Source organism: Chionomys nivalis, chromosome 12, assembly GCF_950005125.1.
Source record: "Chionomys nivalis chromosome 12, mChiNiv1.1, whole genome shotgun sequence".
NCBI classification, from domain to species: Eukaryota; Metazoa; Chordata; class Mammalia; order Rodentia; family Cricetidae; genus Chionomys; species Chionomys nivalis.
Window position 1 is genome coordinate 46,491,097 of NC_080097.1, and position 21,595 is coordinate 46,512,691.

General features: G+C 49.0%; 1 protein-coding gene across 2 annotated transcripts in view; it reads left to right on the top strand.

The window, feature by feature from the left end:
- Dpysl2 (dihydropyrimidinase like 2) overlaps positions 1-21,595 on the top strand; it is a 103,456-nt gene that overhangs the window by 74,008 nt on the left and 7,853 nt on the right. For both annotated transcript variants that reach the window (XM_057785733.1, XM_057785734.1), the window contains exons 6-11: positions 332-412; positions 1,047-1,115; positions 5,779-5,899; positions 15,190-15,346; positions 15,684-15,825; positions 17,481-17,651. In XM_057785733.1, the coding sequence (XP_057641716.1) occupies positions 332-412; positions 1,047-1,115; positions 5,779-5,899; positions 15,190-15,346; positions 15,684-15,825; positions 17,481-17,651 (741 nt within the window). The remainder of the gene's footprint in view (positions 1-331; positions 413-1,046; positions 1,116-5,778; positions 5,900-15,189; positions 15,347-15,683; positions 15,826-17,480; positions 17,652-21,595) is intronic.

A 21,595-nucleotide genomic window follows, 5' to 3' on the forward strand; every position in this document is an offset into this window, starting at 1 on the left:
GGCTGACAGATTTGATTTTGATGGAGTCATGCTCCGTCAGACTCTGAAATCCGACCTGTGACCTCAGGATACCCATATGGCCTGGAGGTGGTACTGAGAGCCCCTCATCATACCTGGGTTGAGCCGTCATCCCTTGCTTCTCGTACCTCACTCCTGTCCTTGTCTTTGGGTTGCCTCTGTGAATGGCAGAGTGGTCAGAAGCCCCCTTGAGCATATTGCTAAGTCTGGCCTACCAGAGCAGCCTGGCTGCTATTTCTCCCTTACCAAGCGGGTTTTCTTTGACCTGGAAGATTCGACTTCTGGTCTCTGAGCTTACCCTTCTCTTCCTCAGATCTATGAAGTGCTGAGTGTGATCCGGGATATCGGTGCCATTGCTCAAGTCCATGCAGAGAATGGTGACATCATTGCAGAGGTACGGGACCCTTCTCTCATATTCTACATCTCGAGGAAAGCAAGCTCAACAATATAGGACAGCTTTGGGAGCGGAACACAGTGTGGGAATCCCGAGGGCCTGGTGTTCTGGTCCCGGGGCTCTGTTGGTAATCTCCTGCTAGTGTTCTCAGGGCAAGTGGCTGGTTCCCATTCTAGGCCCTTTCTCCTGGCCCTGCAGTACAGATATTCTGGATGGAGTTGAATATCCAGCTCCCACCGGGGCATAGAGGAGGGCCTCTACGTTCAGCATCCCCAGGGAAGGTTCACAACCTTCCTGATGCTAAGACCCTCCCTTTAATACAGTTCCTCTTGTTGTGGTGACCCACAACCTTAAAATTGTTTCGTTGCTCCTTCATAGCTGTAATTTTGATACTGTTGTGAACCGTACTGTAACTATCTGGTATGCAGGCTATCTGATGATCCCCCACAGGCTGAGTCCCACTACTCAAGTGGGGCTGGGGTTAGTGTCGTGCCCCTTCTCTTTCTGAGGTCTGGGATGACACTGTGAACAGGGCCCACTATCCTTCTTGCTGGGAGACTTTTAGCCCAGGTCTCTCAGCATCAGCCACCTGACACCCAGCTCATCTCATCAGTTGGCTTTTTATGTATTACAGGAACAGCAGAGGATCCTGGATCTGGGCATCACGGGCCCCGAGGGACACGTGCTGAGCCGACCGGAGGAGGTGAATATCTGGGAGTGGGATGTGTGGCTTGAGGGCTCTTGGACTCTGCAGAGCACTATGCCCCCCAAGTACCTGTTGAAATCGGGGGCTTTTTGGATGCACACTGATCTTTCAAAGAAATGTGTGTACATGTGTTTGCATGTGCATACTCACCAGCAGTACCGCCAGGCTCCAAACACAGGGTGGAATCACAAAGCTCTTTTACATCTCTGCAACACACGTGAGGAGCCTTCACCCAGAGCAGCATGCTCAGTGGAGCCTAGTAGAAAGAAGCATTGAAAGCTGTGGGCAGTGTTAGCCCTGGCTACGAAGCACAGAGTTACCACAGCAGACCACGGAGTCTGTTAAGTCAGAGGCTGCAGGCTTCATGTTGTAGGAGATGATGTTTTGGCCAATAGGTTTTTCACTTTACAGTACTTTACAGAATGTCTTAGGGTTTTTATGGCTGTGAAGAGAAACCATGACCATGGCAACTCATAAAGAAAATATTTAATTGGGGTGGCTCACTTACAGTTTCAGAGGTTCAGTCTGTTATCATGAAGGGGAGCGTGGTGGCATGCAGGCAGATGTGGTGCTGGAGCTGAGAGGCAACAAGAAGATGACTGAAAGTCACACTGAGGGAAGCTTGAGCGAAAAAAGACCTCAAAACCCGCCCTGCAGTGACACACTTCCCCCAACAAGGCCACAGCTCCTAATAGTGCCCCTCCTTTTGAGGGACATTTTTTTCCCTACACAGAGGGACCCACACACAGAGGCTAGACCTTCAGTAAGGGTAAAGGTTATTCTAACAGCCGTCTGAGAACTCTGAGGGAAGAGGATGATGGGGGAGTTCTGCAAGGAATGTTTTAGATTACAAAGATGTGTTAGAGGTGAAGAGAAGTCTCTCAGGGACCTGGGTGGATGGAGACTCAACATTTAAGGGTTCCCAGAACCAGATAAGAAGGGGGATGTTTGGTACATGGTCTGTGAAGGAGCTGGGGCCACCAGATCCCAGAGCTTGCCAGAACAAAGCACGGAAGCAGGAAGGATACCCACGTGTCTCCCAGAAGGAGATCGCTATCAGGGAGCCACCGTTGTGATCGAGCCTTTAAACAAAAAACTTAAACCCATTTGTATGTGGCTCAGCACTGGGGGCTTCTCTTTGGCCATTGTCATACAGAATTGCACAGTGCAGAGGGGCCAGTTATGGACATCCCTGAGGGCCAGCAAGGCTGGGACCATAGCATGGGGGGAGTAGGCGTTTCAGTTGATTTGGGGGTGCCCAACTAATGCCAGGCTCTGAGCTTGATGTTGTCCTCACTAATTTCACCCTGTGGCATTCCTGTGAGGTGAGGCTAGATATAGGGACTTCAGAGGAGCAGAGACAGGATGGGAGGGAGGAAGAGGGGGAGGGGCTGGCAGAATGGAGTTAGGACTCCAAGTCCTTCACTCTTGCCATTTCTTTGGATGAGGACTGTTCAGTTTGCCAAGCTGAGTCTGTTGTGTGTGTGTTAAACACAGAGAATCAAACATGGAGCCGTTGTGAGTGGACTTGCTGTACCGCCCACTTAGGAAGAAACCACCAGCACATAGGCCACAACATTAACTAACGATTTAGCTTCTGTGTGGCGTCAGGATCTCTCCCATTAGTAGTGCCCTGGTGGCCAGCTTGCGTTTGAACTTCACCGTACGTTCCTCTTTGCAGCCTGCCACGCGGGCAGCTCGGTAGGATTTCATCTTGTTTTTAGCTAAGGCGATGGGAAAAGGGAGACTGGTGAGGACGTAGGCAGGACTCTAGGGATCGCCTGTCTGAGGCGGTACAGTGTGGTCAGCACGTGTTCCGATCATGGCAGTGCCTGGGCCTGCGTGGCAGTGAGCTGAGAGGAGGCTGGGTCCTCTCTGAGAGGGACTGTCAGCGAGCTGGTGACAGAGAGGCAGACGGGAAGTATATGTGTAGGCTAGAATGTGACTGGCTGCCAGCAAGGACAACTGTCAGAGCCTGGGGCCTGTGAAGAAAGTGGACTTTTAGATGTGCCCAGAAAAGCCAACATAGACTGTCTCAGGTGGGCCTCAGGATATATGACTCAGCTGTGCCAGGTGATGGGGTGGGACAGGCTGTGCAGAGGCCGCCATATCCAGACTCTGCTATGGGTCCCTGGATAGGTCATTTCCCTGTGGTACTTGTGCTGCCCCATCTATGAAATCACATCGATAACCTCCCAGATGTCTGAGATTCCCCATAATGAGAAGAGGTTTTATTTTAAGCTATTATTTTCTATCCACAAGATTTAAAGGGATTTCTGTCGGCTCAGTGCACATACAACAGTGTCTGTGGTGGATCAGCGGCTGGAGTGTTCTGATTGGACGACTGAGAGTGAGGTTTAAATACCCTCTTCTTCCAGAGAGCTAGCATTTTAGTCTGGCCTCTGTCCAATTTCAGGCCACTCTGTGGGGCCAGATGGAGTCTGAATTCCATTCACAGTGTGTATGCAAATCCAGACAGACCCCCTGGGACCAGTATTTTTCCTCACTAGTCTTAGTGGGAGCCGGTCCCATTTGGCCTCTTGATTAGAGCCATTACATACCCCACTTTAACTGAGGGCAGCAGGCCTATAGCCCCAGCCATTATTTATAGTGAGTGTGTCTGTCCCTTTGTGAAGGGTCTGTGCGGGGACATCAATAGGGCTGTTTCTGGCGTCCCTGCAAAGTGTTGAGCATCTTGAAGTCTCTTTCATTCACACTTCCCACTAGAGACATCCAAGCTGGCAGCCCAGCTGGAGGCTTTAGGGAGGGGAAGGAGGCCAGGGAGCAAGAGGGAGGTTCCCTTCAGCCATCCCTGGAATGGGAAACATTTGAGTGTTTGGTGAGTGTTTTTTGAAGCCGTTCGCTTTCCTGTAGGTTTGTAGACCCCCTTCACATAACTGTTGCCCAGAAGCTGAGTGTGACTGAGGCCTGGGCTCCCTTGCTGGAATGGGCACTTAGAGAAGCAGCGACAGACCCCAGCCCTGCCATGCTCAGGTGGAAACAGGCCTAACAAAGTCAACTCAACGAGGAGTGTGCAGCTCTCTCCTGTGAAAAGTGGCGGCCTGGCTTTTTAAAGTGATATTAATAAGATGAAGCCATTTATTTGTGCAGCAAGTTTTGAGTATCTGGCGGGTACCAGCTCTGCTTTGAGGGCGTTAGGAGTAGGGCCTGGTGGGTAGAGAGAGAATAAGACCCCCCCCCCACCTGCCTGAGTTTACACTAGTGTCTCCTTAGCGTGTGGCAGTGCCCTTTTGGGATCTGCTTTGTATAGGTGTCGTCTGACATAGTGAGCAACGCCTTGTTGAATATGACATGGGCCTCCATACAAGGTGACTTTCCTAGTTGGGTGTTCAGCAGACATGACGCAGGATCTGAAATTCCATTCCCTGAGGATCAGATACAAAGAGCCAGATGGTTGATTGGGGTGGTTGTTCATCTGTGCTGAAGGTGGTACCAGGCTGTGGCTGACCAGTCCCGCTGTTGGAGAACATGCTGCTGCCTACTTCATCCCTGAGCCCTGCGAAGCTTGTTTTGTTTTGTGGGTGAGGCCGGCCAGGCTCACAAGTATCTGGCAGACTCGGCTCCAGAGTCACAAACAGTAAATGTCCTCACTCAGGATCACGAGAGCAGAATGAATGGCCATGCTGAGATCAGCCAGGGTCTGTGAATGTATGGTGCTTCTCGAACAGGAGCAAGTGAAATTGTTACCAGGGTTAGGGACAAAGCCTGGGCTCTGGCAGCCCTAACAAGCTTGGCTTCACTGGCCGTCCTCAATAGGCTAATTACAGAAATAAGCCATTGGCAAACAGTGAGAAAGGAGATGGTTCAGGGTAGTCACGATCCATAAGCCGGTCTTCAGAGGCCTGACACGAAGTTTAGGGTTAAACAGGAGGCTGTTGGTCATGGCAGCACACTTAGGGGCCTATGGTGAAGAGGCAAGGAGGCAAGACCAGGAGTTCCAGGCCAGCCAGGAGATACGGCTCAGCGACTGAGAACACACAAGGGCGGACACCACTCAGCACCTACACCACACAGCTCACTACTGCCTGTACTCTGGGTAGATCCAAAGCCTCTGGCCTCCATGGGACCAACACTCAAGTGCACAGACCCACACACAGACGGACACATTGTTAAAAAGAAGAAAATAATAACAGCTTTTAAATAGAAGGCAAGCTTGCACAGCCAGGCCGTTTCCAGGTCATGGCATGGTCCCTCCCACCCATTGCTGTCTTGGCTGCGGCCGTCCTGAAGGGGGTTCTGTCAAGTCAGAACTGCGTGAACTGTTTTTCCTGGAGACAAGTTCCTCTTCTGGCAGGCACCCAGCTTCAGCCTTTTCCTTCTCCCATCATGAAATTTCGCCACAGGAAGTTCTAATTTCTTAGGGGCCATTGTTTCAGTAGTGTGATAACTCAAGGGAGTGAACCAAGTATCTCTTCAGAGTATCTCGTTTCCTGCCAATAATCATGCGTAGTGCTTGCAACCCACTAGGCTAGGTTCTCTTCCAGAGCTGCTAGTGTGGGTCTAGGTGGGGCCTGAGGACCTATGTACTGGGTGCCCTTTGGGAAAGACTCTAGGGGGACCCATCTGTCTCTGTTGGCGAATGAGGACGAAGATGGGCTTGAGGGTGGGCTGGGTTTTCATGCTTTCTGCTCTCCCGTAGGTCGAGGCTGAAGCTGTGAACCGCTCCATCACCATTGCCAATCAGACCAACTGCCCCCTGTATGTCACCAAAGTGATGAGCAAGAGCGCGGCTGACGTCATCGCCCAGGCGCGGAAGAAGGGTGAGTCGCGCGGGGCTTTTAGACCCACTGTGGGCAGGTGGAAGGAAGGAGCCTGCCCACTGGGGAGGCTCTTTTTCCGACCCTCCTGCCAACTGGGCCACTTTTATCATGTTCCAGCATTAACCTAATTGCACTCAAACAGAGCGGGCAGCTCTGGTTTCCTCCCTTTGTTCTGCAGTCCGTGGCCTTGTTTGTATCTATTTAAAACCAAGGCCGTGTGGGCTGGTAGCCCCTCTCTATTTATGTTGATTCATCAGCGTGATTCTGTGTAAACAAACTAGTCACCCTACATAGGTTACATCACTCTTAGCTGGCTACAGAGCCTCTCTGGGAAATGCTACTATGTATCTTCCTTCCACCTTTGGTGGGGATTTCTACTGGGGGACAGTGAGAGCTTGGTGCAGGACACATGTTTACTGGCCTCAAGGGATTCCCTGCCAGTATACTGTGGGTGCCTTCTGCCTGAAGCCAGTTCTCCCGGGACAGATCCTAGAAACTAATTCACTAAGTGTAGCTTCCAGCACTTTCCCTCGGGGATCTTCCATGGAGCACCTTATACATTATGAATAGGCTCCACTGTCACCTGAGGAGCGCCGCGAGTTTGGCTGGTCACACGGCATGCTCTTTGCTTAGGAGTTAGCCCAGCCAGTAGAGCTGGAAAGAACACTGGCTGATGGGAACCTTAGCCTGACCCGAAGTGAGCCTTGCGCAGGGATGCCCGTCTTCCTTCTTGTTCCCGCCACCCTCTGGTGGATCTTTCCAGCTTGTTTATCTCTGTTTATCTGATTTTCCCTCCTATCGGGTGCTCCCTTCCCCCCACCTTTCTCTCCGACTTGATCTCTGTCTAGTTTGGCCTGTACAGCTGTTCCTACTTTGCTGTGTGACCCACATGGATGGATAAGGACTGTAAGGATATTTTCACTGGTGGGTGACTTGGTACAAGCTCTGGAAGAAATTGCTCAATGGCTACTCAGTTAGCTTGTCCCCAAAATGGCTTCCAGACCAACCTTGTGATTTATGGCCCCTACTCTTTGGGGTTTTCTGGGGCTCCATCTGACCAATTGCTAGGCTATTAATTTTTGAGAGCCTGCCCTCTGCTGGCTATTTGAAGAAATTGCCTTTTATTTAGTAGGAGTAGAAACAGTATTATTTTGGTATTTTCAAACTTGGTCTTACATAGCCCAGGCTGGCCTGGAACTCACTGTATAGCATTGGATGACCATGACTTCCTGATCCTCCTGCCTCCACCTCCCGAGTCCTGGGATCACAGGTGTGCAGCTCTCTTCCCTTTTGGAAAAAGCATCTAGAATTTGTTCAGCATTGGCCTTAAGTTATTTTTTGAGGAAACCATGTAGGTGGTGACTGAACCTGTGGTCCTTTATCACCCATGTCCACTTGTATGGTGACTGAGTGTTCAGCTTCAATACCAAACACCCTTCCTGGTGGCACTCCTTCCATGTAGCACGGGCACAGTGGGTACAGTGTCTGAAAAGGGGGGAGCGTGGTGGGCAGCTAATTTTGTGTGTTTTACTGATCATTCTGCATAATAAAGATAGGGAGTCATAGGGAGTCAGGTAAGGCTAACATTCACATGACTTTGTATTGTGGCCTTCCTGTCCAAAGTGTGAAACATCACAGACTCACCTTGGCAGATCACATCTGGGGTGGAGTCACCAGCCAGCTCCCCAGCAGCACCGAAGCCTGTGGTACTAACTCAACGTTCATGAAGCACACAGTTTCACTCCGGCATTTTGCTTTGGGGACCAGAGCAGAATGTTGTTTTTGTTAACTTTTGAGCCTGGTCCCAAAAGGAAGAAATTCCGCCAGTTCTGTTCCAGAACCTTCCATGCATGTATCCAGCTGTGCCCATACCGTTCTCAGGGTGGCCTTTGCATTCAAGCTGTTGCTCTCAGACAGACCCAAGTCACTGGGGAATTCCACAGCAGAAGGCTCTGGCCCTGTAGAGGGCTGGGAAGGCTCTTGGCGTCCTGTTGGATCTTCCTAACCTCCCCAGGAGGCAGTCTGGGGTAGCAACCTTCACTTTTTCTTTTCTTCTGAAGGTCAGAGCTTGGGAAAAGCTGAACTGGACTTGATGACTGAGTGTATAGCTTCAGGCTTCAAATCTCCATGTTAATGTTTGACCAGCTCACCTTTCCTCTTGGGGATTATTTTAGTAGATAAAAGTCTTGTGGTCTCTATGGGGTTCGGATTTAGTTCAGGTAGAAACTTGAGCCTGACCCTGAGCATAGGCCTCATAGGTAATAAGAAACACACACACGAGCCGGGCGGTGGTGGCGCACGCCTTTAATCCCAGCACTCGGGAGGCAGAGGCAGGCGGATCTCTGTGAGTTCGAGGCCAGCCTGGTCTACAAGAGCTAGTTCCAGGACAGGAACCAAAAACCTACGGAGAAACCCTGTCTCAAAAAATCCAAAATAAATAAATAAATAAATAAAAAAGAAACACACATACACTCACACACATTAATTGTTTTTATTGAACTATATATTTTTTCCTGCTCCCCTCCCTTTCTTCCCCCTCCCCTTCTACCCTCTCACATGATCCCCTCACTCCCAATTTACTCAGGAGATCTTGCCTTTTTCTATTTCCCATGTAGATTAGATCCACGTATGTCTCTCTTAGGGTCCTCATTGTTATCTCATTTCTCTGGGGTTGTGATTTGTAGGCTGGCTTTTGAAACACCAAGGACACAGTAGCAGGCTGCTTGAGGGTTTGTTCCCTGGGATTAATAACACTGATCAGGACCAGACCCTGCACGTGTTACAGCCATGTGACTTAGCATCTCCAGATCTGTTTCCCACTTGCAAAGGGACAGCCGTGATTGTGACTCTCCTCACAGAGGGATGCTTGCGTTTAAAAGAGATAATGAGAGGAGAGGTGTCTCCAGTAACCAGTCATTCTTGCCACTGAGACATGAAATAAATGTGGTTCAACAAGCCCAGATGAAGATGTTCGTGTACCTTCCCTGTGTGACCCTTCAGGCCTCAGTGCCAGGAGCTAAAAGTGGTCTTGACCTCAAGCATCTGCCCTCGGAGGGAGGGTGAGGCAGGAGCAGAAAGACGGGAGGGGAGTGATCAGTGACATTATGACCAGGCAAGACTGGAGGATAGGACAGGGAGCCTGTGAGGTTCAGGCTATGGGAAGGACTTAGAACAATATTTATCTACTCTTCATTTGCCATAGCCTCGCTACTCACAGACCCGCTTGGTCCTATGTCCAAGCTGGAGACGTTAGGGCAAATAGAGAAATGAGATAAACAGGAGACTATGGGATGAAATGCCAGCGGGGGATATAACTATGCAAACTAGACCAAGCGCAGTGGTGGCCTCCCTTTCCTGAGTGACCCTGTGGCCACCGTCATTCTGCGCCGTGCACCAGGACACCCCTTTACCAACCTCACTGAACTCTATCCTGGTACCTCATCTTACTTTGTATTTGGGGGCAAAGTCTTACTATGTTTCCCAGACTTGCCATGAATTTCTAATCCTCCTGCCCCAGCCTCCTGAGTAGCTGGGATTACAGGCCTGTATCATCAAGCCATGGCTTGGGCTTTATTCTTAAGGAGAATGTGGAAAGTGGTTGGTTTAATAAACTCGTGTCACAGAAGAGAAATTGGAATGCAGAAACTGAACATGTTGTTCCCAAACATCCAGCCTGCTGGAAGTTAAAGCCACGATTCCAGGCCTCTGCCCTCTGTTTGTCCTGAGTGTCAGGGTGGGGACGTCTTCAGGCTACCTTTCGCTCACGTGAGGAGCCCTGGGTGGCTGCAGTTCCCTTCCTGAGGGAATGGTAACTTATGGGCAGTACCTGCTGATGTCACCCCATGTGCATCCTTCTTGTCCTTCCTTAGCACCAAGGGACAGCCACATTCACATAGTCATGGCAGTTGAGGGACACTAAACTCAAATCCAGGATAAGACTTCTCTTGACCTACAGGCCAACAGGGAAGGCTAATGGGCATCATGAAATCCTGTGCTCACATGACCTATGAAGTCTACTTCACCTTGAGGAGGAGTCCTTTGGGTTAAACTAATTTTCCATGTAGTAATCTTGAACCAGATTTGAGATTGAGGTGGCAGGTGGGTTGGATTGTGAGTGTCATGAAATCCTGGCAGAGTCCATTAGTCAGAGAAACAGCCCACTGGAGGATGCGGGATGGGACAGGAAAACATAGGTGGATTTATTTCAAGGTATTGGTTCAGTTCATGCTGTATTCGATCTGGATTGGGAAATCTTCAGAGAAGGCCCACAGGCTGGAGACCTAGGTGACAGACAAGGGTGCTGCTCACATCTGAAGTCTGTATGGAGACAGAAGCATTTCCTAGTCAATGAACAGCATGTGGCCCTGGAGGCTGGGAATTCAAATTGCATTGTAATTCAGCCAGGTAGGATAAGATCCTGGGTTTGACTTTCAGCCACCTGTGCTCTCTGTTGGTAAAGGTATATGTGGGTACTTTCAGGGTAGAGAGAAGAGTGGTTTCCTGTTGTAGGAGACTGTTTGTTCCCAGCTGCTCAGCCCTGAAATAACCACACAGAAACTGTATTACTTAAATCACTGCTTGGCCTATTAGTTCTAGCTTCTTATTGGTTAGCTCTTATATCTTAATATAACCCATATTTATTAATCTATGTATCACTACGTGCTATGGCTTACTGGCAAGGTTTTGACTCGTCTGTTCCCAGCAGTGGCTACATGGCATCCCTTGAGTCCCCCTTCTTTCTCCCAGCATTCAGTTTAGTACTCCCCCCACCCCCCACTTATCTCTGTTCTGCCCTGTGTAGGCCCAAGACAGTTTATTTATTCATTAACCAATAAAAACAGCACATATACAGAAAGGCCTCCCACACCAGTTCTGGACCTGGGAATTTGAATTCATAAACTCATTCTTTTTCTTTCCAACCTATTTTGACCAGCACCAATAGAGGCAACCAACCAGTCTTTTAATTTTAAAAAATGTTCTATGGCATCAAATACAGCATCCACACACAGCCTTGCCTTGTAGAAGTGTTTGGGTCAGGGTCCGCAGTGGTGTTTTCATCATGCCATTGTGGCATGGACTGCATGTGTTTTCTTTACTATAAGAATAATCATGAGTGCCCCTGAATTATCTGAATTATCTCAGATTAGAGAATCAGTTCTAGGAACTTCAGAAAACTTATCCTGAATATTTTGTTTACTGTCCCAATGGATGGTATATGCCTGTGATCCCAGCACAGGGATGGGGATCCAGCTCATGAGGAGTCTGTGATCGTGAGACTATGAGGGATAGTCCTTAAGCCTAGCCTAAAAGAGGCATAAGTAGGATTGTTAGTTGAAGGTCAGCCTGGGCTATATTTTAGCATGGTACTGACCTCCCCCCCCCGCCAAAAAAAAAAAATAGGGCTAGTGAGATAGAGTCGGCAAACACGCACAGGAACCTAAATTTGTCTCCCAGAATTCATGTAAAGAAAACGGTGTGGCGGTTCATGACTGTAATGTGTTGGGGAGGCAGATCTCAGGCTCATTGGCCAGCTGGGCTAGCTTACTTAGAGAGCTCCAGGCTAATAAGATACATTGTCTTCTATATGTGCAACTCCCTGTCCCATGTGCATTCCCCCCCACCCACACGCACATACACACACACACTCGTGCACACATGCGTATACACATACATACACACATGCGCGCGCACACACACAATTTGTTGCTTTAGACCCGAACCATTCTTGCTGTCAGCATCTCACTGAATAGTCCACAGGCAGTTGAGGCTGTGGCCCGAGCACTCCCAGAAAAAGGCAGAGTAACGTGGGTCTGTCTGTCTTTCCACCAAGTCTCATTTCCCTGGGCTTCTGTGACTGAGCTTTTTTAAGACTCCCTACATGTGGTTTCCCATTGTTCTTGCTTTGGATCTGTCCTGCTTCTCGTTCATGGGAAATGACAAACTGTTGGAGCCCGGAGCTGTCAAACATTTTCAAACCCCAGCTTGCAGTTATTCTTCATGAATGTGCTTAGCCCGGGGCTGGTTGTGAATAAACATCACCCGCCCGGCCCCTGCATTCCTGGCCTGACTAGTGCGTCTGCCAGAGTCTGGCTTGGGGTCATATCCTTCAGTTTAGACTTTCCCTGGAGAAGAGAATCAGAAACTACAAACGGCCGCCAAGAAAGCATCAGCAGTGTATTTAGAGGAGCATAAAAAAGGCCAATTAAGCTGTTCGTGGTTTATTATTATTAGTGGTAATGATGGCTGGCACACAGCAGCTCACTGGTGTCTGTGGCCTGACTGAGCTCTGGAAGCCAGTCCATGGCTTCCTCCAGCACACGGTTTATAGAGGAAGGGGAGGAGCCCATGGCAAGGCTCTGGGCCACTGAGGTGGGGCTGGGGGGGGACAGGTAGACAGCAATGTATGAACCACACTCCCTTGAAGGTGGAGGTCTTGGATATGATGGGTCCTATGACTGGCAAGGACCTCGGACTCCCTCAGGAGGTTTGATTGTAGCAAAGCTGGAGACGTGGCTCATCGGGGAAGAATTCTTGCTTTCGCAGAAGACCAGACAGTTCGCTTCCCAGCACCCACACTAGACCCCTCACAACCTCTTGTAACTCCACTTCCCAGGAAGCTAAGACTTTCTTCTAGTCTCTGCTGGCACACACACTCACATCTGCACATTCATACAAAGGCACACACACGCATACACATAAATAAAAAAAATCTGTGACTTCCTCTCCCCAGGTCTCTGCATGGCTCCATCTTAGGTTGGCCAGGAGTCCCCACTCTCTGATGGTCTAAGGAAGAAATTATATGTCTCTAGTGACCTTGGAGGCTCTGACCCATCCTGTGTTTTCCAGGGGCTAAAGGCTGAGTTCATTGTCACTTAAGGGCTTATGATAAGGGGGGCAGAGGGCAGGGGACCCAGCCCCTTGTCAAACAGTATCACTCCCATCCCAGTCTCGGACGAAGCCTGTCTGTTTCTACTAGCGGGTTCCCCCAGTCAGATTTCCAGGGCCAGGATGGAGGTGCAGACTCAGTAACAGGACAGAGGATGATGCATTCCAGGGCATCCTGGGGGTGTATATTTCCCAAACAGAGGAGATGTTGTTTTCTCCTCTGAGCACCTTTGCTGTTCTGAATTTTTATGGTGACAAAACCTATATACCCGAGGGCTGTGGGGACAGTGGGCAGCAGGGTTCACAGACCTGTCCTTTGTACAGAGGTGGGGGCAGTGGATGGCAGGGGCTTGCAGGCCTGGCTGTGGGTCCTTCGTGTGGAGGGGGTCAGTCGATGGCAGGGCTTGCTGGATTGGGAGTTAGATTTCATCAGCTCTGTTGAAGTTCCTGTAACAGCCAGTGCTGCCTCTGCTCAGCTGCTGCACCTTATGAGGGGCCTGAAGAACAGCTAACAGCTGGCATTGGCTTTAGGAGGTCTTTTTCCATCTGGAGGCAAGTGCCCAGTGCTCTTGTACAAGCTTCTATTGGGAGAGCTTCCCATAGGTCAGGATTGCTGGGTTCCCTCTCCTGGCTCTTTCCTCCAGGGGTCTCCTCCTGCAGGCTTGTACTTGGTTCTAGAAACCTCCCTCCTGCCTGGAGGCTGTTATTGAGTGTGGACGGGAGGCAGCTTGTGGCCTCCCAACACCCTCTAACTAAACAGCCACTTCTTTGTGACATTCCTGAGGCAGGAGGGGGCAGCTCCCTGGAGCCAGTTTTGAGTGTCTGGGCAAAGAGGGTGTTGTGGGCTATTATCCAGTGATAAGCCTCTGCAAGGACTGTGGAGAAGAAGGGAGACACATTCCTGACTGAGAAGGATTTGGCCTTGAGGGTGGGTCTCGTGTTTAGGGAGAAGAAGCTTGGCTGGGTGCTGGCAGGAGAGGCAGATGGATTTGGGTAACCTGAGAACGAGTTCCAGCTTTCAGGCCTTGAATTAGTGAAACATTAGAGCACCGGGTTGACGTGACACACATTCATTAAGCACCTGCTGTATACAGGCAGCAAGATGATTGTTAGGTATGTTGAGTGCCTACTATGTGCAGGCAGAAAAGTGATACAGGTGTCACCGTAAAGAACCCAGCACTTTGAAAGTGGGTGATAATTTGGGTGTAGGATTCAGAGCTTAGGGGAATGGTGGGGCCTGAGCCATGAAAGGGGAGGCTGAAAAGCCAGGCATGGTGGCACCCTCCTGTAATCTCAGCTCTCCAGAGTCCAGACAGGAAGATAAGAAGTTCAAGTTCATCCTTTGCCACAGACATAGTGGGTTCAAGGCCAGACTCAGCTAGGCAAAAAAGAAGAGCTTGACATTGAATCATGAGGGACATAGGTAAAGTTTGGGGGAAAGGCAGTTTTTTGTTTTGTTTTTGTTTAAACATGGAAGGCATGACTTGAGAGGGCCTTAGAGGGATCGTGTGGAAGAGAATAGTATTGAGAGACTGTTCTGTGAAGATGGAGTGTCTACACATGCCACGGGTGTCACAGGGTCACAGAGCCTGCATGGGGAACTGAGACAGCAAGCCCAAACCTAAAATCTGCAGGAATGGGCTAGGAAAGGGATGAGGCCTGTCAAGGGAAGAGTGTATTTAAGACATACAGGATGGACATTAGGCAGTGTATGTGGCCCCGATTGTCTGGCCTCCTCTGGAGGGACAGAGAAGACACCATTTGGACATCCAGGGAGCTGACATTCTTTCTTGGACATCATATGAGTTAGGCCAGGTTTCTAGAGACTCTGTAGATTCGCATGAAGTCAGCTGTGGCTCTGATGGCTGCTATTGATTGCGTCCCTTGTGTGTCCACTTAAGCATCCAGGTGTCTCTAGAAGATTCTGACACTATTTGCTCCTGATACCTCAGCCTTGTGGTTTTATTTATGATTTTGGCTCTATAGCTAGAATTAACCATGGTGAAGGGCTGTCAGGTATGAACAAGGAGGACACCTTCTGCATAGTAAAGATAATCCACTCATCAGCCGATAAAAGGAGATTCTAGATGGTTCTGAAGCCTGGGTGTTGGAAACCATCTGAGTTGGAGATCCGTGGTATGTAGCATGTATAGTGTTTAGGATTGTCTCAGGAGAGAGCATTGAGTCCGTAGAGCAGGGCATCTTAGTGTGTGCTGACTTGTTGGTCTTGGCTGCCTAGGGTACTGGACTTCCAGCCATGGGTGTCATCAACTGTGAGATGAGGTTTTATCCCCAGGGAGGGAACGCTGAGAGCATCCTACAGTGCCGAGCACCTAGTAATGTCTGCTAAGAGTGGTTTCTTACTCTTGGGGCGTCGGACTGAGCCTTCTGCGTCTGTTTCTCAGGAACTGTGGTGTATGGTGAGCCCATCACTGCCAGCTTGGGGACTGATGGCTCTCATTATTGGAGTAAGAACTGGGCCAAGGCCGCTGCCTTTGTCACCTCCCCACCCTTGAGCCCTGACCCAACCACTCCTGACTTTCTCAACTCCTTGCTGTCCTGGTGAGTATTGGTGACTTGTTCCTATCTACACTCTAGATCTCCTCAGACCAAAATGACCCAGTAGGTGACAGCATGGTGGCTGGGAACAGGTTTAAAAATAGATCCTTATTGACCAAAGTTGGGGTTAATCAGTGAGAACAAGGAATTATTGTGTCACCGTCCTGGGTAGAAATTCCTGATGGGAGCCTGGGTCATTCTGACAGCCGACTAAAGGGTCTGAAGAGGTATCAGAAGGATACCAGCATGGTTGGCAGGTCATCACTTAGGAAATATCTCACCAGACAGATTGAGGTACCCTGTGCTGTTAGGAAGCCTCATGTCGTATGTTTCCTTCCAGTGGAGACCTCCAGGTCACTGGCAGTGCCCACTGTACCTTCAACACTGCCCAGAAGGCCGTAGGGAAGGACAACTTCACCTTGATTCCCGAGGGCACCAACGGCACAGAGGAGCGAATGTCCGTCATCTGGGACAAAGCTGTGGTAAGGACTGATGATTCCCCTCTTGGCTGGCCCAGGCATGCGCCTGTCTCCGTGGGCGTGGGGCTAATGTTGGCCAAGTGAGAACATTCTAGAAACTCGAACTTGTGCGATGGTATTTCTCCAAGGCAGTTCCTGGGAGTGCATTTCCTTCTAACTATGACATCTAAGTCCTGTGTCAATGAGAAGATAGCGTCCTCAATCCCTGCTGACCCACCCAGTCAATAGTCTTTGACTTCACTCTGTTGGGAGTGTGTTGGAGAACTTCCAGGCTTCTGCTTGACCTGTTTTGGGCAGATACTGACCTAGGGAATTCGGAAGCTTTTTCACTTTTAAAATATAGTAACAGGTTTTCTGATTATTAATGAATTCTTTAGATTATGTGAGTAAAATCACCTTGTGTCAGAGTTAGTCGACGGTGAGCATTTTGGGGCATATCTTCAGTTTTTATCAGCACACGTGTGCACAGGTAACATTAGCATCGCACACTACCTCATAGCCCATTAAAAGGATTCTTAATATGTCATGAAACTGTCATCGTCCTCTTAAACCCACATGAAATACAGGAAATGTACTTTTAATCTTCTTGCTTGTTTCCCTGAAACAGGGTCTCAATGGGAGGCCTGGGTTGGCCCAAAACTAGCAATGTAGATCAGGCTGACCTCCACCTCAGAGATCCACCTTCCTCTGCCTCTTTAGTGCTGGGGTGAAGGGTGTGGCCACCACACCCAGTGGAAAGCTTGATTTTTAATGGTAGATAAGGTTCTCTTTTTCTTCTGACACCAAACGGTCAATTTTCTATAATTCTTTGACTAAAAATTGGTGTTGTTTCTATTTTTTTTTTTAACTGAGATGAGTCTCCATGTAGACATATACTTGGGTACATCTTTAACTATGAGAAGTTTCCAGAAGTGACATCACCAGGTCAAAAGGAGTCTGTTAAACACTGTAAATCATATTGTTAAGCTTCCTCCTGCAAAGATGATGGCACCTGGCATGGCATATGATACTCCTCAGTGGGTATGAAGAGCAGAAGCTCAAAACACAACTGTTTTAGTAAATCGTGTCTTTTTTATTTAATATTCAATTTCTTTGCTGAACGAAATGAATTTTTTTAAAATATTTATTTATTTATTAAGTATACAATATTCTGTCTGTATGCCTGAGGGCCAGAAGAGGGCGCCAGACCTCTTTACAGATGGTTGTGAGCCACCATGTGGTTGCTGGGAATTGAACTCAGGACCTTTGGAAGAGCAGGCAATGCTCTTAACCACTGAGCCATCTCTCCAGCCCCGAAATGAATTTTTTGATATGCCTTTTTGGTCATTTAAAAATTTTGCTTTCCTTTGATGGACACTCACTTCCTTGTTCTCCAGTGATTAGAGCAGGTTTGGAAGGGAAGGACTTCAGGAAATGATCAGCCCTTACTATATATCCTGGAAAGCCAGGCTGGCCTGAGACTCATTGACTAGAAGCCCAGACCTGTGCCTGTCTTTGTTGAAAGGGAAATCCCAGAGTGCATTGCTTGTCAACACGTGTTTCTTTATTGCCGAACATGTTCCACCTTCAGCTTTCTGACCTCTGCCCTCCCTGTGTGTGTGTGTGTGTGTGCATTTGCGTGCATGTGTACACACACACACGTGCCCTGTGCCCCACAGGTCACTGGAAAGATGGATGAGAACCAGTTTGTGGCTGTGACCAGCACCAACGCAGCCAAGGTCTTCAACCTTTACCCCCGGAAAGGTCGCATTGCAGTGGGATCTGACGCGGACTTGGTCATCTGGGACCCTGACAGTGTGAAGACCATCTCTGCCAAGACGCACAACAGTGTAAGGCTTGCCCATCGTGGGTAGACATGTGTGCTGCAGGTACTGAGAGACAGGGATTTGGGAAGGACCTCAGCTGGATAGGAGTGAAGTTTCTCCAGGATGTGCTGTGACTTTAGTCTTCCCAGGGCTGGACCAACACTTTCTTTATTGAGGTACACGAGACTGCAACTCTTGGCCATGTTTCAGAGCAATGGCCTCTGTCTTTCGACACTTAGAGTCCCTAGAGTGACATTAGAATCCCAGAAGCTTCTACCAGTCAGGCACCATTCCATTGCTGTGGTTTGGGTCGTACCTCTTATGGTGGCTTACTGAAAGGGGCCTAGCTGGAGAACAGTTAAGTGTCCGCTCCTGAGCTGGCCACTGGGCACTTCCATTTTCATGTCCCCCTTCCCTCAGGCCTGAGGTCTGATTGATAGCTATGCATCTTGTCCTAAAGGAATTTTTACCTCTCCTTTCATAGAAGAAATCATCCAGACATGGGGTCACAGTTTAATAACTAAAAATTGGGGAAGCTCTTGGTCACAGAGCTCAGGGATATGCCTTTAGCATCCTGGTGTTTTACCTGAGAACCAGGGGCTCAGTGAGGTTTGGGTGTTCTGAGAGTTTGAGGTATCGGATACCAGCGGTTCCTCGGAACACCAAGTGGGTAAGGGAAGGACCTTGGACGGGTGTTTTACTTTCTGTTTTTGGAAACAGGGTCTCATGCTACACTGACCTCAAACTCACCATCCTTCCATCTCAACCTCCCTGTTGCTGGGGCTACATGTATATATTCCACCAAGCAAGTAGAGTATTCTATGCCAGCTCATTACTCAAATCTTATTTTCTCCCCATCTTTTTTTTTTTTAAAGATTTATTTATTCTGTATACAGTGTTCTGTCTGTCTGTATGCTTGTTGGCCAGAAGAGGGCACCAGATCTCACTACAGATGGCTGTGAGCCACCATGTGGTTGCTGGGAATTGAACTCAGGACCTCTGGAAGAGCAATCAGTGCTCTTAACCTCTGAGCCACCTCTCCAGCCCATTTTCTCCCCGTCTTGATATTTTATTTAGCTGTAGCCATATTAGCAAGAGACAGTTCTTAACAATACTGAGCTATAAAGGAGCATGGAAGTTACTTATTTAAATTTTAACATGAACTCTTTAAAAATAGCCAAAGGGTAGAGATCTATTGGGGGTGGGAGTGCGGCAGTATCCTGAAAGTGTGCCTGCAGAGGCCAGAAGAAGGCACCAGATCCCTGGACTGGGAGTTAAGTGTGCTAATGAACCAGCCAGTGTGGGTGCTGGGAACTGAACTTTTAGATCTCTTGCGATAACAGCAAGTGCTCTTAACCTCTGACCTAGCTCCCCAGACCCTAGAGCCATCATTTGTTGGGATTCTATTCAACTTGTTCCCCCAGAAGGCAGATAAAGATAATAGAGTTTCAGTAGCGCTTACCCAAAATGCTTGGAATCAGAGGCATTTGGATTTCAGAAATTTTCAGGTTCTCAGATGTTTGCATGAATGTTGGTAGCTGGGCGTCTCTAATCTGAAAACCTCAAATCCATAATTCTCTAAAATCCAGCTCACTTGGATCTTGACATGAGTTGTTTTCCCCCTTCTTACAGGAACTGTTTGTGTGTATAGTTGTTGTTGTTGAAGAGTTTGATGCATTAGTACTGTTGTCTTGCCACAGAGCTGTCTCAAACTCATGCCCTCCTCTTCTGTAGTTAACTATGTGTATACACACACACATACACACACACACACACACACACACCCCAGTGATAGAGTCTAGTTAGTGTTGTCCACGCGTATGTGCACTTTGAGCTAACCGCTTAGACTTAGGTAATTCCCAGAAGCTAATCCCTGAAGAAAGAATGCCTCTCCCTCCCATCTCAGCAGTCACTGAATGCCTATAGCGCTCTGGGAACCTTTCCTCCATCCGGCAGAGCAGTGCGATCTAGGGCAGACAACCTTATTGTGTAATGGCTACAATCTTTCTGTCACTAAATACTGTCTCACAGCAGTGCCTCTGGTCCTCTGGCTCTTCCACTGTCCCCTCTTCCATGCATTCCCCTAGCCTTGGGTGTAGGGGCTGTGTCATTGTGTCCCATCTGGAGTCAGGTGTGGAAGTAAGTTTGTTTGTTTGTTTGTTTTGTTTTGTTTTTTAAGACTGGTGTCTCTGTAGCTTTGGAGCCTGTCCTTGAATTTGCTTTGTAGACCAGGCTGGCCTCGAACTCACAGAGATCTGCCTGGGATTAAAGGTGTGCGCCACCACCGCCTGGCAGGAAGTGAGTTCTTAATGAGTGGAGCGGATCTCTGAGTGAAGTTCTAAGTGACCAGCAGGTGTCACAGGGAGCACAATTCCTGCTGCTCCTTTCCGTGGGCCTGAAATCATCAGGATGGCCGGCCCCAAGTGCCATAACGGCGTAGGGCAGGTCCAGGTATTTCTGAGACAGGTCTGGGCTTTCCGCCAGTCTAAGTCCTCTCTCTTGGGCTGAAGGGTTTGGCTGGGCTCAGTGCCAGCTTCTGTGGCCCCTGTGGGTACTGAGATGGTGGGCGCTGCATGGGCAGACTGCTGGACTGCATGTTTACGGCTGGTCTTGCCTTGCTGGTTCGGCGTTAGCCTTGGTGCCGTGCCCGCTTAAACTTGTATCATCCATCTTGGAATCCTCAGTGACGTCCTGAGGGGGAACCTTTTGTACGCGTGTGTATCATTTCGCATGCCCGCTCTTTTCATTTGATCCTCTCACTACAGGGTCTGGTGTGATTATCCCAAGTGGGGAGATAAATCAACGAGAGGTGCAGAGAGCTTCAGTGACCAGTCTAATGTTACATAGCGATCTTGTGGTCGAGCCAGAGTTAGAAGCCTTCATTTTTTTTGGCAGACTTCCCCCACCAGACTGCGTGTACAGCGCCATGGCGAGGAGGGGTGGAGAAAGTGCTGTCCTCTTTAGTGGAGTGCCCTCTCCAGAGGGAATAAAAGGGACGGCCAAGGCTCATTAAAGACACACGTGACTGGGCAGGTAGCTGGCATCAGGACCTCTCTGCTTAGACAGAAAACAGGGAGGCATGAAGGTTCGGGAAGACAGTTGCTGCCAACTGACGCTTTTATCTAAACCTTTAGGGCAGTATCCTTGCCCTGATGTTTTTGAAGAGATGTGGCCCTTCCTGAATGCCTCATTGCCTGCTCCGGCTTCAGGGGCATGCCAGATGGCGTTGCTCATCTGGTGAAGCACAAACAACAGACTCCAGGTCTGGCTTCAGTGTGGAAAATCTAACTTACCCATAACCCTATTGCTAAGCCTCCATTAGGTTTTCCAAGATTCCAATGTGCTCTGTAATTTTTGGGAAATCCTATGACGTTAAAAATGCCCACGCTTAGTGGTGGCACAGCCTCCCATCTCAAAAGGATGACAGGAGGTCTGGGGTCCCATCCTTGAACATGCCAGGCTTACATCACTCAGAGCAGTGGGTTCTTAACCTGTGGGTCTCAATCCCTTTGGGGGGATCAAACCACCCTTTCACAAGGGTTCACTAAGACCATTGGAAAACACAGCTATTAACATTATGATTCATAACAGTAGTAAAATTACAGTTATGAAGTAGTAATAAAATAATTTTATGGTTGGGGATCATCATAACATGAAGAACTGTATTAAAGGGTCGCAGCATCAGGAAGGATGAGAACCATTGACTTAGTAGAGTCATGGTCCTGCTTCTCTCGGTATTTTAAAGGAGGGATGGCTACAGAAGCCTTCACATCAGCTCCTTCCTAGGCCACTAGCCCCAGTGCGTACATTGTTCATGGTTCGGGTACCAAGGGACCTGTGTGTGTGGAGACCGAGTGCAGGACAGCCAGCCGTGGACAGGAGACTGGGGCTTTTGTGAAATTTCTCCTTTCATAGGTTAGGTGTGGCAGAGAAGCAGCTAAGGTCACTTCCCTGGCGGATGGCCAGGT